The 13,022-nt window shown below is 50.5% G+C and overlaps 2 protein-coding genes and 1 long non-coding RNA gene across 3 annotated transcripts; 2 read left to right on the forward strand and 1 right to left on the reverse strand.

The window, feature by feature from the left end:
* The first annotated feature begins 1,510 nt into the window (after nt 1–1,510).
* On the forward strand, nt 1,511–4,312 carry LOC109324664 (F-box/LRR-repeat protein 12-like). Its single transcript, XM_019556695.1, is given in 5 exon segments — nt 1,511–1,655; nt 2,009–2,081; nt 3,007–3,371; nt 3,373–3,654; nt 4,079–4,312. Coding segments are annotated over 5 exon segments (927 nt in total). The 5' UTR covers nt 1,511–1,551; the 3' UTR covers nt 4,182–4,312.
* A 189-nt stretch (nt 4,313–4,501) lies between these two features.
* Nucleotides 4,502–5,383, reverse strand: LOC109324666. Its single transcript, XR_002104981.1, has 2 exons — nt 4,587–5,383; nt 4,502–4,551 (listed from the first exon to the last, which is right to left on the reverse strand). It is a non-coding gene; the product is annotated as an uncharacterized LOC109324666 (long non-coding RNA).
* Nucleotides 5,384–7,694: 2,311 nt separating this feature from the next.
* LOC109324662 (hepatic lectin-like) lies at nt 7,695–11,880 on the forward strand. Its single transcript, XM_019556693.1, is given in 8 exon segments — nt 7,695–7,867; nt 7,958–8,004; nt 8,007–8,084; nt 9,012–9,119; nt 9,792–9,866; nt 10,385–10,536; nt 11,019–11,134; nt 11,384–11,880. Coding segments are annotated over 8 exon segments (756 nt in total). The 5' UTR covers nt 7,695–7,823; the 3' UTR covers nt 11,520–11,880.
* Nucleotides 11,881–13,022: the final 1,142 nt, after the last annotated feature.

Below are 13,022 nucleotides of genomic sequence, written 5' to 3' on the forward strand. Positions count from 1 at the left end.
CTGCGTTTGTGGCCATTTCAGCCTTGCAAAAGTGTGTTGTTCAAAAGAGTCAGTTCCAACATGGCAAGTCTTAAAAATCTGTCAGAGGAGAAGATTGTGATTAAGTCTCACTCCAGGTCTTGCATTGATGAGAGCAGGCATTGTTTTTGTCCAGCCTGAGGAGGATGTGGCTGCCTTCCGTAAGTAGCTCTGCAACAGAGGTGTCAAACTGAGCCAGATCTGGACTATGGGGCTCCTTTCAGGCCAGATTCAGCCAGGGCACAGGGCAATAGCAGCAGCTTGGTTACCTCTACCTCCGGCACAGGGAATAGGGCACATGGCAGACACTCCTTCAGCACAGGGCAGCAGCAGGGCCAGTAGAAAAGGAGGCAGGACCATGGCAGTTCAAATGGGCACAGTAGCCAGGGAGTGACCACGGCCGTATCACCCCTCTCTCAACCTCCTACCATTGAACGCTGTATCCACCAGGACCCAAGGCCCCCAGAGTCTGTGGCAGGCCGAACCCCAGGGCATGTCCCTCAGTCGCCTACCAATAGCCAATGGACTGGACAAAGTCTCACTTAAGAATACAGATTCCCAGTGATACATAGTCCTTGAAAATAGTGTACCTGCAAAAGTGTTTGAGAGGCAGTTAAAACACATAAGTTTGTGACAAAATTCAATAAAAGGAAATGGAGCCACTAAAGGAATTACTGTCGTGTGTTCAATAGATTTCCTGATAGTGGTTACTTTTTAAAAAAAAAAATAAAGTGAGCAGTTGAGATACAAAGGCCATCATTTCATAAACAAAATGTTTCCATAAGTGGCAATTGTGGAACCCAAAAAGCATGGGAGGGCAGAGGCAGCCTAGGTGCTATTATGGGACAAGCAACCTTCATTTCACCTACAGGATAAATATAAGGAGCTCTAGAAAATAAAAGATCAAGAAAGAGGGAAAATAGAATATAATTTAATTGCAGAGAACACAAAAAAGCCCCTGAAGCACCTGACAGAACCACAGTGCATCTCTTTACACCTCCTTATTTTGCATGGGTAGGAATTGCAGGCATATCCTCAAGATCTCTTGAGATAGGGCTTTGTCAATGGGTTCATCTCATACCAGTCAAAAGGAAGAGTTATAGTTTCAAAACATTCAAAAATCAAACAAGTCTGGAGCTTAGAAAAACACTTTACTCCAACATTTGCTGGAGGGTTTCACTGTATTCCCACACGTGCTAAACCACCGTCTTTGTTTCAGTTTCTAATGAAAAATTTCCCTCTCGCAGCAACCCCGCAACACCTCACGGCGAGCACAGCTACGGCCTTGACGGGCTCGCGCCAGCAACGCAGGAAGGGTTACGACCCGCTCGCGCCGGGCCCCGGGGCAGGATACATGCCCTTGACGCGCACTTCTTTGCCCAGCCGGTGGCTGCAGACCTTCTCGGTCACCCTGGCGCCGGAGGCGGGGCGGGCACTCACCGGGCAGACCCCACCCCTACCGTAGACCCCAGCAGAAGGCGGTGCCAGCGCTGACCCGGCAGCGCATGTCCATCTCCCGGAAGTGCACGCGGCATGGCGGCGGTGGTGGCCGAGCCGAGCTTGGATGCGCTGCCGGACTCGCTGCTCCTGGAGCTTCTTTCGCAGCTGCCGCTGAGGGAGCGGCTGCGCGGGGCCAGGTGCGACCACGTGGCTCCCAGGACCCGTCGGTGCAACCTCTCCTCCTGCGTAATGGTTCAGTCCATCTCGCCCCTGTCGTGCCCCTACTCACTTGGGATGGGTCAACCCATCCTGCGCCTAATGTACCCCCCTAACGCTGGGTGGTTCAGCCCATCTCGACCCTGCCCCTTCATTCCCCGACCGGTTCAGCCCAGCGTTCACCTCTCTGCTAAGCACCTCCCCTAGGCCCGCTCCTTGGGGTGCCCTTCCTGGGCAGCCCAGGGCCCCTTGGCTCACAGGGCTGCGGCTCGTCCACCCCCCCTTACTTCTTCTGCAGCAGGAATCATCACCTGGCCTCTTGCTCTGCCCCCAGGGTCTGCAGGCGCTGGTGCCACCTGGTGCAGGACAAGGTGCTCTGGAGACACGTGGCTTTAACGCCCTATGAGGTACTGGCCGAGCTGCTCGCCCCCACCCCCCCGGGCACCTCTGTCCCCCGAGGCAGCCATGTGAGGCTGATGTAGCAACCCCTCAGGCAAAGTCAAGCCAGAACAGTGCCTGCAGCTAGCACCTGACCCAAGACGCACTGCCAGCGTAGCCAGCACTGACATGGGAGGAGACTTCAGCCGGGAGGCCTCTGGAGGACTGCAGGGCTGCTTTCCCATCCCTCGTCCACTCACATCTCTAGGCAGGTTTCACTGGGCAGTGTCCGCTGGCTCCTTGGACGTGTTTGAGGGCCACTATGCACTATCTGGTGTGCTCCACTCAGTGATCCTCCTTGTTTTGAACCTTTGACCTCCACTTCCATCCCTGTTTTGTATTTTGCTTATCCCCTATATTTACACATATCCAATAGCCCCCTCTATCGATGGGAGGTGCTAACTTGCTCTGTGGACAGGAGGCCCATGTTCCTGATATGTGTTAGATAGGCCTGAGAGTGCATAGGTAAGCAGAGGAGGAAGAGAGGCGTTAAGAAGCTAGTCCAGACAGCAAGGTAGCTCTTGTATTGACTGGTGGGAGCAGGGGCCTGTGGAAAGGAAGCCTAAATGTTATGGGAAGAGAGAAATACCATAAGTAAAGGGGATGAACCAGCCTCTGAAGGACATTAATAGCTTAATAAGGAGGGAGGGTTTGAGCTGGTTTGGAGGATGGAGGCTGTGACTGGATGTGAAGCAGCAGCATTCCAGCCCTGCTGGAGTGCATATGGGAGTGACTCTGGGCATCAGTGGCAGGACCTGCAGCAATCTGGGGAAAACAGGATGTCACTTGTTGGAGGAAGATGAGAGAGATGGATGGGGGGTTGGGACCACCTGCTGGCCTACCAGTGTCTCTATCCATGGATAAAGTGCTCTGGTGCTTGCTTATTACGCTCAGATCAGCCTGAAGAACCTGTGGCACCTGCTGCAGCATCACCTGCGCAGCAACGTGAGAACACTGAAGATGAGAGGAACCCTCTCCAAGGCGCTGCTGCAGGACCTGGGGAAGAAGTGTCCAGGCTGCCAGAGGCTGTGCCTGTTGTGCACCAAGCTCCGATATAAGATCGACTCATACATTGTGCCCTCTTCTCTGATGACCTTAGAGCTGAGCTGCTTGGAGTTGTCTCAATGGATATTTTTTGCAAAATCTGAAGGCACCAGAGGCCTCTTACAGCTGAAGCATCTCTTCATTTATGAAGTCCCTTCCTTTTCTGATCTCCATCTGCTAAACATCTCTTCTCTAGCTTGCCTGCAGATGCTGACTCTCTGGAACCAACCAGGTGACGACTCTGGGGTTTCGTGTAGCCTCATCATACCTGAAGGCCCTGGAGCACCTAACACTGCGCCAGTGCACCCTGAAAGACTCTGCTACTCACTTCATTGGGTGCTACTTGAAGCAGCTCCGCACTCTGGAGTTTAGCAACACTCCCTTCCTGACTGATGCAGGCCTGCCTGACTTAAAGTCTTTGAAGTACCTGGAAACTCTTTCCCTTGAGTCCTGCGGTAAGCTTTCCTGTGATGCCATTGTTGCTCTGGGTCAGGCACTGCCCCAGCGAAGAGTCTTAATTTAAGAAAACAGATCTTACGATGATAGGCTGAGAGACATGGGACTCTTCATCCTGGAAAAGCGTAGGCTCAGGGGTGATCTGATGGCCACCTATAAGTTTATCAGGGGTGACCACCAGGATCTGGGGGAATGTTTGTTCACCAGAGCGCCCTAAGGGATGACGAGGTCGAACGGTCACAAACTCCTGCAAGACCGTTTCAGGCTGGACAAAAAGAAGAATTTCTTTACTGTCCGAGCCCCCAAGGTCTGGAACAGTCTGGCAGTGGAGGTGGTTCAAGCACCTACATTGAACACCTTCAAGAGCAAATTGGATGCTTATCTTGCTGGGATCCTATGACCCCAGCTGACTTCCTGCCCTTTGGGCAGGAGGCTGGACTCGATGATCTCCCGAGGTCCCTTCCAGCCCTGACGTCTATGAAATTTATGAAAGTGGGATTCCTTTTGATGACCAGACAATACGTAAAATTCAAGCAAGTTTGCCCAGCTACCATTTTTCACCCTCCTGAAATGCTTGGTTTGGAGGGCATTGCACTTCTAGTGTCAGATATATTCATCCGTGTGGTGGCCAGATTTCTCCAGGTACTTCAACAAGGCATCAAGCATTGAAGGGCAAGGACCATTTTGGTGGCTTGTAAAATATGAAAACGGGTTAGTGGAAACTCAGTTCTAAAGTGACTCCCTCCCCTTCCTTTACCAAAGAAATATCAAAACCAGGTAGAGGTTCACAGTGATGCTTGGCGGGCCTGTTAGACTGATTCAGTATGGGGCTGTTTTAGATTTGTAGTTGGCAGCTCAGGACCCTTTTTGTAGCTGAGTCTCTTTTTTGCATTAAACATCATGCAGCAGCTCACCTGAGTGATTACACAGGGAATTATCCTCCTACAGCCCAAGAGAGGCTGCCTGTCCCAAACCAAATAGTCCAGCTAAAACCTAGCTCTGGTTGAAAATGAGTCACAAGGCTGCACTGCATGCATATTTCAAACACACCTAAAATGAATTGTTTGCAGGACTCTGCCCTGGGTTTGTGTTGACAAAGGGGATACCATCTTGTGGCAATGCTTTGCTGCTTTGCTGCCCAGATCAGATTTGACAAGAATCTTAAATTATTTTCTTCATGGTGCAGTAACCTCTATATCAGTGGCTCCCAACCTTTTTTTGCTGTGATCCTAAATCTAGGTCACAATCCCCGCTGCTGACTTGCTCATGCCCGGCAGCACCACCAGACACTGGGCCAGGCCGGTATCATGGGAGGTAGCGGTGGCAAGAGCCACACAAACCGTGTGCCAGGAGAGCCGGAGTGAAGGGCAGAACTCCACCCTCCCCCGCTTTGGGTCACATGCTGAGGTTGGGAACCAGTGCTCTAGACAAACTCTTCCCTTGATTTAAGCAGCACATAACATGCAGATCAATCACACCACTTACCATGTGTATGGGGGCACTGTTATGCTGCCAGAAGGCAGACACAAGGCCTGGTTCACTGGTTCACGTGGCTGTGCCCAGCCCCCTGTGCCTTGTCAAGTTTTCATGTTTACAGTCTGCTCGTTACCTGATGTTACAAAGCTCTATGTTAACATCAGCAAGGTTTAGCTGCCAGTACCAGTGTAATTTTGTGTCTGGGAGCAAATGCTATTTAGTCTGGAATACAGTGTAATCAATATTTTCTTACCTTTTATTTTACCTTTAAAATAAAAATGTTTTTGAATCTGCAAAGCTGCATCTTGTTGTGAGGTTTTGACTCAGCTGTGACAGCAGTTGACTTGGGCTTCTAACAGGTCACACAGATAGTTACTGCTGCAGGGGAACATCTGCATTTGTGGCCACTTCCTCCTGTCGCAGAGGAGAAGGTTCTGAATGAGTCTCAGTCCAGGTCTTGCATTGATGAGAGCAAGCATCGTTCTGGTCCAGCCTGAGGAGGATGTGGTTGTCTTCCGTAAATAGCTCTGCAGCAGGGGTGTCAAACTCTGGGCCAGGTCCAGGCTGTGTGGCTCATTGCAGGTCAGACCCAGCCCGGGCAGTGGCAGCAGCAGCTCGGGCACCTCCGGCTCTGGGGCAGGGAACAGGGCACACAGCAGAGGTTCCTCCAGCATGAGAAGGAGGTAGGACTGTGGTAGTGCAGACAGGCTAAGCAGCCAGATGGTGACCAGGGCTGTATCAGCCCTTGCTCACCCGCCTGCCGCTGCTCACCATGTCCACTAGAACCCAAGGGCCTGGACTCTGGCAGGCCGTACCCTGGGCTATGTCCCCCAACTTCCAGTGGCCCACCAGTAGCCTATGTTCCGGATGGAGTAGCTATGTTTGACACCCCTGCTCTACAGCATCCTTCTACAAGAAGTGTTCTTGACTTTTAGCAGCTGCAAAGCAAACAAAGAACTGAACTTGTTTATAAAAATAACATTCATCACATGCATGATGCACGTTTTATCAATCAGGATCAACAGCAACACAGGCCCACTGAAAATCCTGGTATGTTGGGATGATCAGTTCTGACACTATTTTAGTCTCTTCCATACATGGGTGTCTGATTCAAATGACAATCTCCTGCAGGAAATATCCCTGCCAGAAACCTATGTGAAGATTTGAGGAAGGAGCCACATACAGGTGCTGAATTCCTGAATTTCCAAAGTACCCTTAGGCAAATGTCCTCTCTCAGAACAGCAACCTGGGCCAGGAAGCTTTAGTTACATGAACACCGGATTTGCTAGCCAGCTTATCTTCCCTGTTTCAGCCGAGCTGTCAATTGGAAAGCTGCTTGTGCAATCTTGAACAAGAGACCTGGAAGCCAATGACCTTCATGACAAAATACTAGTTACTGCACATCTTGGTAACTGCTCTTTGAGCACTGGCCTGATACAAACTCTGTAGTTGTATGCATACACCAGGGGAAAAACATTGATAAGTGCCCAGTCCTGCATTGGTAAAGGTCTCATGGCCTGTTGTATTCAGCCTGCAGTAGCAGGTGTTCTGCCAACTCCAGAGTTGAAGCTCAAATAAATGGTGGATTCAATCATCGGCTCTTGTCTTAGAACTTCAGCAGTGTCTAGGTTCTTCATTTATGGCGATTTAACACTCAACTTAACGACAATGAAAGCAAGAACACAGCAAAGTCAAACTCTACCCGTAAGTCAGTGGGCAACGCTGAGACTCCAAGATTTGAATGTTCTTTACAAACCTGTTTGTACAGAGATGCTTGCAAATCTGGCTGCATGGTATTATTTCATATTTATCGTTTGTGACTTCCTAGTTTTCCAGAGTCCTCGCAGAGCCTGTAATTGTTAAGTACAAAGTGATGGGGAACAGCAATGGTATGTTTTATTAGTCAACAGGTGGATACTTTTACCTCATTCACTTCTGGAGTCTGGTTTTCTCAGAAGTCAAAAGCTGTGCTGCCAGACCCACAGATATTGTAAGTACAGCTGTGTTGTCTGGCTCGGCATCCTATGACCCTGGGCAAGTTGCTTCCCACCTCTGTTTCCCTTCTCACAGGCCATGTGTCTATTTAGAATGTGAGCCCTGTAACCTGTGGCTGTCTCTGGCCATTGCCTTCTGGCACAACAGGTCTCTGATTGATATTGGGGTCCTAAAGTGCTACCACAACTTGACTCGGCCAATAGAAATACCCCCAAAATAGCCATGTAGTAGCAAGCAGTGCAGCACCTGGCATTATTTTATTGAAAGGGTGGCCTGACACTGCTGCGATGAAACCTCGCAAAGTTACACCATGAGTATGGTTCTTAAACACATAAGCTGTGGCTCAACAAGACCCTTTGAGCTGGTGTGGGAGGTGGATACCCCCTTGCCATGATCATCTGAGCAAGCCCCATGTGTTTGCTGTGTAAGCAGTCAGTTGGGACATAGCCTAGGACACACTGTAGGCATGTTTAGCAGTTCGTTTCCAAAGGTCAGGAGTGCTGCAGTCTTCTTCCAAAACAGGCTCATCCTTCTGTTTTCCAAACTCAACTTTTATGTTCACTCTGACCTTTTACTTTACTTCATCTGACTTTTTTTCATGTGCCTAAGGGAAGCAGCTTCAGGAATGGGGCCTCCTGTATTTTCATTGCTGTACAATTTAAAATCCACCAAAAGTTCTGAGGAAAAAAGGACAGGCCAGTTGGCTGGCAAAGAGCTCTCAGGCTGAAACCAGGCTGGACATGGAAGGGATCCAAAGTGCTACAGCTACCGAGCAAGCAAATGGGTATGTGGTCTGACCACTGCTGGTTATAAATTAACCTTTGGATTTAATATCGCAGGTGGAATTTAAATTTTTCTGTCATTGGTATTCCAGTCCACGTGGCCCCACATGTTCTGTCCATACTCCAAGGCCATACAGAGCTCCCCTCCCTGTGCCTTCCAGACACTGTTCACCAGAATGGATGAGGAAAGGTTTCAGGATGAGCTGCGCCTTTTTAAAGGTAAATGCCCCCTCTCCCTTCCCATCTACACAATAGCTCAGGAATGGAGCTGGGGGCAAGGACTGACCTGCCAATGTGCCCCACTTTTCCTAGGGGCTGGAAGAATGGGGCTACTACTTCCTTGTCAGTCTGGCTAATTTATGCCAATGGTCTGGACTGTTTGGTGAGGACTCCTGCCATGGTAGGAGCTGCAATCTTCAGTTAAAAGGCAACAACCACCTTGACCCTGAGAGGGATGAGGGACCTTCATCCTGCTGCAGAGAGGTTATGGCTCTGAAGCAGGACTCAATGACTGGGGCATCCAACCTGAGCTACACGGAAGGAAAGGACTGTGCAAACCCCTCTCTGAAAATCAGCACCCCCTTAGGGTATATAAAATTGGGTAGATGGAAACCAGGGTTTCCCAAGCCATGAGTCACCCCCTGAAAGCTTGGTTTAATGGTTAATTAGTTGGGTTTAATGAGCTTGGAACATTAAACACACAGCAAGTACTGCATGCTAGACACGTTTATAATGTTTCCATCATTTATAAAGGATCAAATGGCCAGTGGACTTTTCTAAGTATGTGAGTTGTAGGTATGTGGTATGACTGGGTGTCAGCTAACAGCGCTCTATAGCAGGAACCAGGTTTGTTTAGGGTTTGTACAACACCTGGCACATGGGGTCCTGGGTCTGGAGTAAGGTCCCTGCATGTAGTCAAACTACCAGTAAATAAAAAGAGCTTGTAGGAAAAGCTATAGTTGTAGGTTTAAGTGGACTTTCAGCCTCTATAAGAAGTGATCAAATGTTTCTGAAATCATTTACTAAAATGTTATAAACCATATGTGAACTACACATATCAAAATGGGATGGGGGAGGGCTGGTCACCCTGAGTCAATGCAGGCCTCAGTTGTGGTGCTTTCAGAATCTGCTTCATCTGTTTTAAAGACAGAAACTTCCTCCAGCAAAAGCTGCGCTCCTTCTTCCCAGTCTACTTGCTGCTGGCGCTCTCTCTCCTGTTGACCCTGATCCTGTTTGGGGTGTCACTCTCCAAAGGTACCATGTTTTTAGGGGGTTGAAGTATCTCCTACCACTCATTAAGTAGGCATTTGAGGACAGAAAGAAACAAGGGGTCTGGTGCACTGGACTCCTGGGTTCTAACTCTGAGGCTAATGCGCTCTGTGTTCTGGTGGTGGTTCATATCAAAACACTCCCATTCAAGAGCATCAGAGCACTGGGCCCCGCCCAGACACTCATGGGATAGTCCCTGCTCTCTGGAGGAGGAGAGAACAAACAACACATGACTAGTGTGGGTTCATGTTGACTAAGGTAGTGCCAGCCAGTGACTGGAGACTGCGCTGCCTGAAAACCTGAACAAAACAGATTAGTCTCTGGTGGTGGGGAAGGGGTCTTTTGGATTTTCCCCCCCTGTATCCCAAGGCATTTCCATTTCCCAGTGAATGTTCTGAGATCTGCTGGAAGCTCTGGAGAACAAGTTCATATTCGTTTCCTAGGGGTGTCTTGTCCTGCAGATTATTGCAGGGATGCGGCCTAAGTTTTCCCAGTGTATTAAATAAAGCCTGAATAAAAAGCATCTCTAACACATATCGCAGGTGTCTCCAGCTAGGTCATATCTTGGAAGCGAAGTAATGCTGTTGCAGAGAATGGGACCACTGTGAGGTCCAGTAACTGGGCCCATCTTCTCTCTCTCACTCTCTCTGATGCTAGTTTCATCAGTTTCTTCTGAACTCCACAAGAAGCAAGCACAGCTGAAACGGAACCATTCCAGCCAGGATTACCAGTGTAAGTGCCAGGCATCCTTAACACTCTCTTTCCCCCAGCTCTCACTGCACTGATTGACCCCAGCTGTGCCCTCCTCTCTGGATTTGCCCTGCTGATTCTACCCTGATTGATGCCTCTTCTAGGAACCATGCAGCAGACTGGCCTGTTTGATCTCCTCCAGGTGCCTTGGAATTGAGGGCAGATCCTTATGTAAAAACACCCACCCCACCCCACAGTTGCTAGTGCCCTGCAGGGGAAGCAATACTCTGTGGCTCACTGACTCAGCACTGAAGGTCCTGGCTTCTAACATACTTTTCTAGTGAAAAAGGAGTCTTTGTAGCCATTAGAATGGGCTGTTTTGGGTAGTAATCACTACATTTGTGGGAAACTAGTGTTTTTCAGAGCCAGGGGTTGTGCTGTTGTGTTCCAATGAAACCTGTGTTTGGTGTTGGTTGGGCCCTCACCATCAAGTGAGTCTGGTATGGTGCAGTGTTAACCTGGCTGGTGTCTCGCATTCACATGTTCCCTCCTTTCTCCAGTGTTCCCTTGTGGGCCAGAGAGCAGAGAGTGGAGGTACTTCAATGGGAAGTGTTATTACTTCTCTCTGCAAGAGATGGAGTGGGACAAAGCGAAGGAGCAGTGCAAGGAGCTACACTCCCAGCTTGTTGTCATTAACAACTTGGCTGAACAGGTAAAGTCACCAGAGCCAGGAAGGGGGAGGTTTGTTCCACTCCTTTCCTCACCTTGCACATCCCCAGGGGACATGTCTTAAGCTGCACACTGCTGGCTAGGCAACTCCACAGCACAATCGTGTGTTCCCAGTATGACATGTGTGACAATGCTTGGCAAGGTCACTGGCCTTGATCACTCCCTTCCAAAGCACAGGCCTCAGCTGCTTGAGCCAAAGGGGCAGCTCTGTTAACAATAGCAGACTCTTATTCTCTGTGCACCCACCACAAGAGGGGGACACGACACACCTGGCCTGTGTTCTGTGCTGTGTTATGGTACTACATGTGTGTAGTGTGGCACAGGCCCATGGAGCATGGTACATACACAGCGCATCCCCTCCCTGCTCAGAGTCTACTGTAGCAATGGAAATGGAAGCACCACGTATACATGAGATGATAAGTCCTTGTGCTTTTTCCCTTGCCTCCCACCACCTTCCGACTGCAGAATTTCCTTGCATACAGGATGCAAGGCAGGGAGCGCTACTGGCTTGGACTCACAGATCTAAACACGGAAGGGAAATGGGAGTGGATCGACGGGACTGACTACATGAATGGCTTCACGTAAGTCCCCTTTCTTAACCCCCGTTTTTCTGCTGTAACTTGTGCTGTGCCGGGTGGAACATGGCTGGGGAAAGCAGTGTAGTGCAGTGCAGTGAGCAGGGTGCAGGAAGCAGAGGTTACATAGCATGTGAGGCTGATGGCCTGAACCAGGGGAAGCCCCAGGGAAGGCTGCCTTCAAGGCCATCAGGGGCCCCTCCTGCTGTAACCTTAGCCTCATTTCTCATGCCGTGTGCCAACCCCTCTATTTAGGTTCTGGAAGAAAGGAGAGCCTAACGACAGTGGCACACATGAGGACTGTGCCCACTTGTGGACCTTGGGAGAGTGGAATGATGTGTACTGCACCTACAAGTGTCACTACATCTGCGAGAAACCTGTGCCGGCCTGAGCAGGGCTAGCATGCGACTCTCCCAACCCACACATCAAAGTAGGAGTCTGTGCCATCCCAGGGGCTGTGCTCTGCACCAACGCTATACCTGCCTCTCTGGCTACCCCTCCTTCCCTTCTCCCTTTTATCTCTGTGTATGTTCCTGTCCCCTCCCTTGCAGATTACTGTCTTGGGAGGGGGATGGACAAACAGATTTTCATTCTCCCAAAGAACCCAGATTTTTCACAAAAAGCACTTTGGCATGATCCACAAGGCAGCTGGCTGGGAATTCCCTGCTTAGCGAGTTGGGGTGGCTAGGGAGGGTCCTATCGATCTGTGCTGTTCAAGGACTCTGCCTAATAAAGGTTTATTACTGCTTGGGGCCGTGGCTCATGAAGGCTTTCTCTTTCCTTTGACAAGATTGTGTGAGAAACCAGCCAGTCTGCAGGCCAGGGCAGAACAAGAGCCCTCAAACCCTGCACCATGGTGGCCAAGGGCCCATTAGCTGCTGCAACTGGGACTGGTCGCAGATGCTTTCATGCTGATTTTCAAGAGAGCAATTCATCCACAAATGGAAAATATCATTTCCCCAAAGGTTTTTTTTGCTTTTGCTCCCTGCTCCCAAAACAGGATGGCAGGGCAAACAAACCCTCCAAAATAGCATCATTTCCCAAGCAGGAAGGTTCAGCAGCAGCACTACTGGAAGTGGGGTACACAGGATCCAAGGGAAATATCCCAGATGCAGGCTGGCACTGCCCCTCCTTGCTGGCCAATACTCTTGTGTTCCCAAAGAAGCTCAGAATTAGCATTTCCAGGTGCCAAGAAAGCCCTTGGGCCAGATCAGCCCCAGGCAAGATCCTAGGCACCCTCTTGTTCTGGCAGCCAGAGCCACCTGATCAAGGATGCCAATGCATCCTTTTCCCTTGTGCCAGGTGAGGCTGGAGACCACCAACACCAGCCAGAAGTTTACTCCCTCTCCCTGCCCAGTAGGGAAACAGCACTTTTTGTCAACACTTTTCTTTTAAAACCCTGAAATGTGTTTCTCCTGTGAGCTGAATGCCCAGGAGGGGAATCCAAAAAAGGCCTGAGGAAGGGCTCTTCACACCCCAAAAGGTGGCTGGGAGGATGAGACATGCTCTGACCCAGGGAAAGACCAAACATCCTGGGCGACCGTTGCCTCTCCCCATAGACCCAAGCAACTTTCCGCGATGACTTTGGGGCAACAGCCCCCCACCCCATGCCTGAACAGGCGTTTTCCCAGGGGAAAAAATCCAGGGTTGAAAGAAAACAGAGCCACTTGTGGATGGGAAACGTGGGGTCCGGGGCAGCTGCAGTCCGGAGCCGCTGGGCGGGGAGAGCGATGTCGGGGGTGAAGCCCCTGCCTCCCGCAGCCGCCGGCCCGACACGGACGGGGCAGCAAGTGCGAGGCGCTGGAGGCCGGTGGTCGCACCGCGGGGCTCTGCCGAGCCGGCCCCTCCCCGCACGGGGCTCCCGGGCCCGGGGGCAGAACGGCGGCGGGCGGTT

This window comes from Crocodylus porosus, unplaced genomic scaffold (assembly GCF_001723895.1).
Source record: "Crocodylus porosus isolate Cpor-Errol unplaced genomic scaffold, CroPor_comp1, whole genome shotgun sequence".
In the NCBI taxonomy this organism is placed as follows: Eukaryota; Metazoa; Chordata; order Crocodylia; family Crocodylidae; genus Crocodylus; species Crocodylus porosus.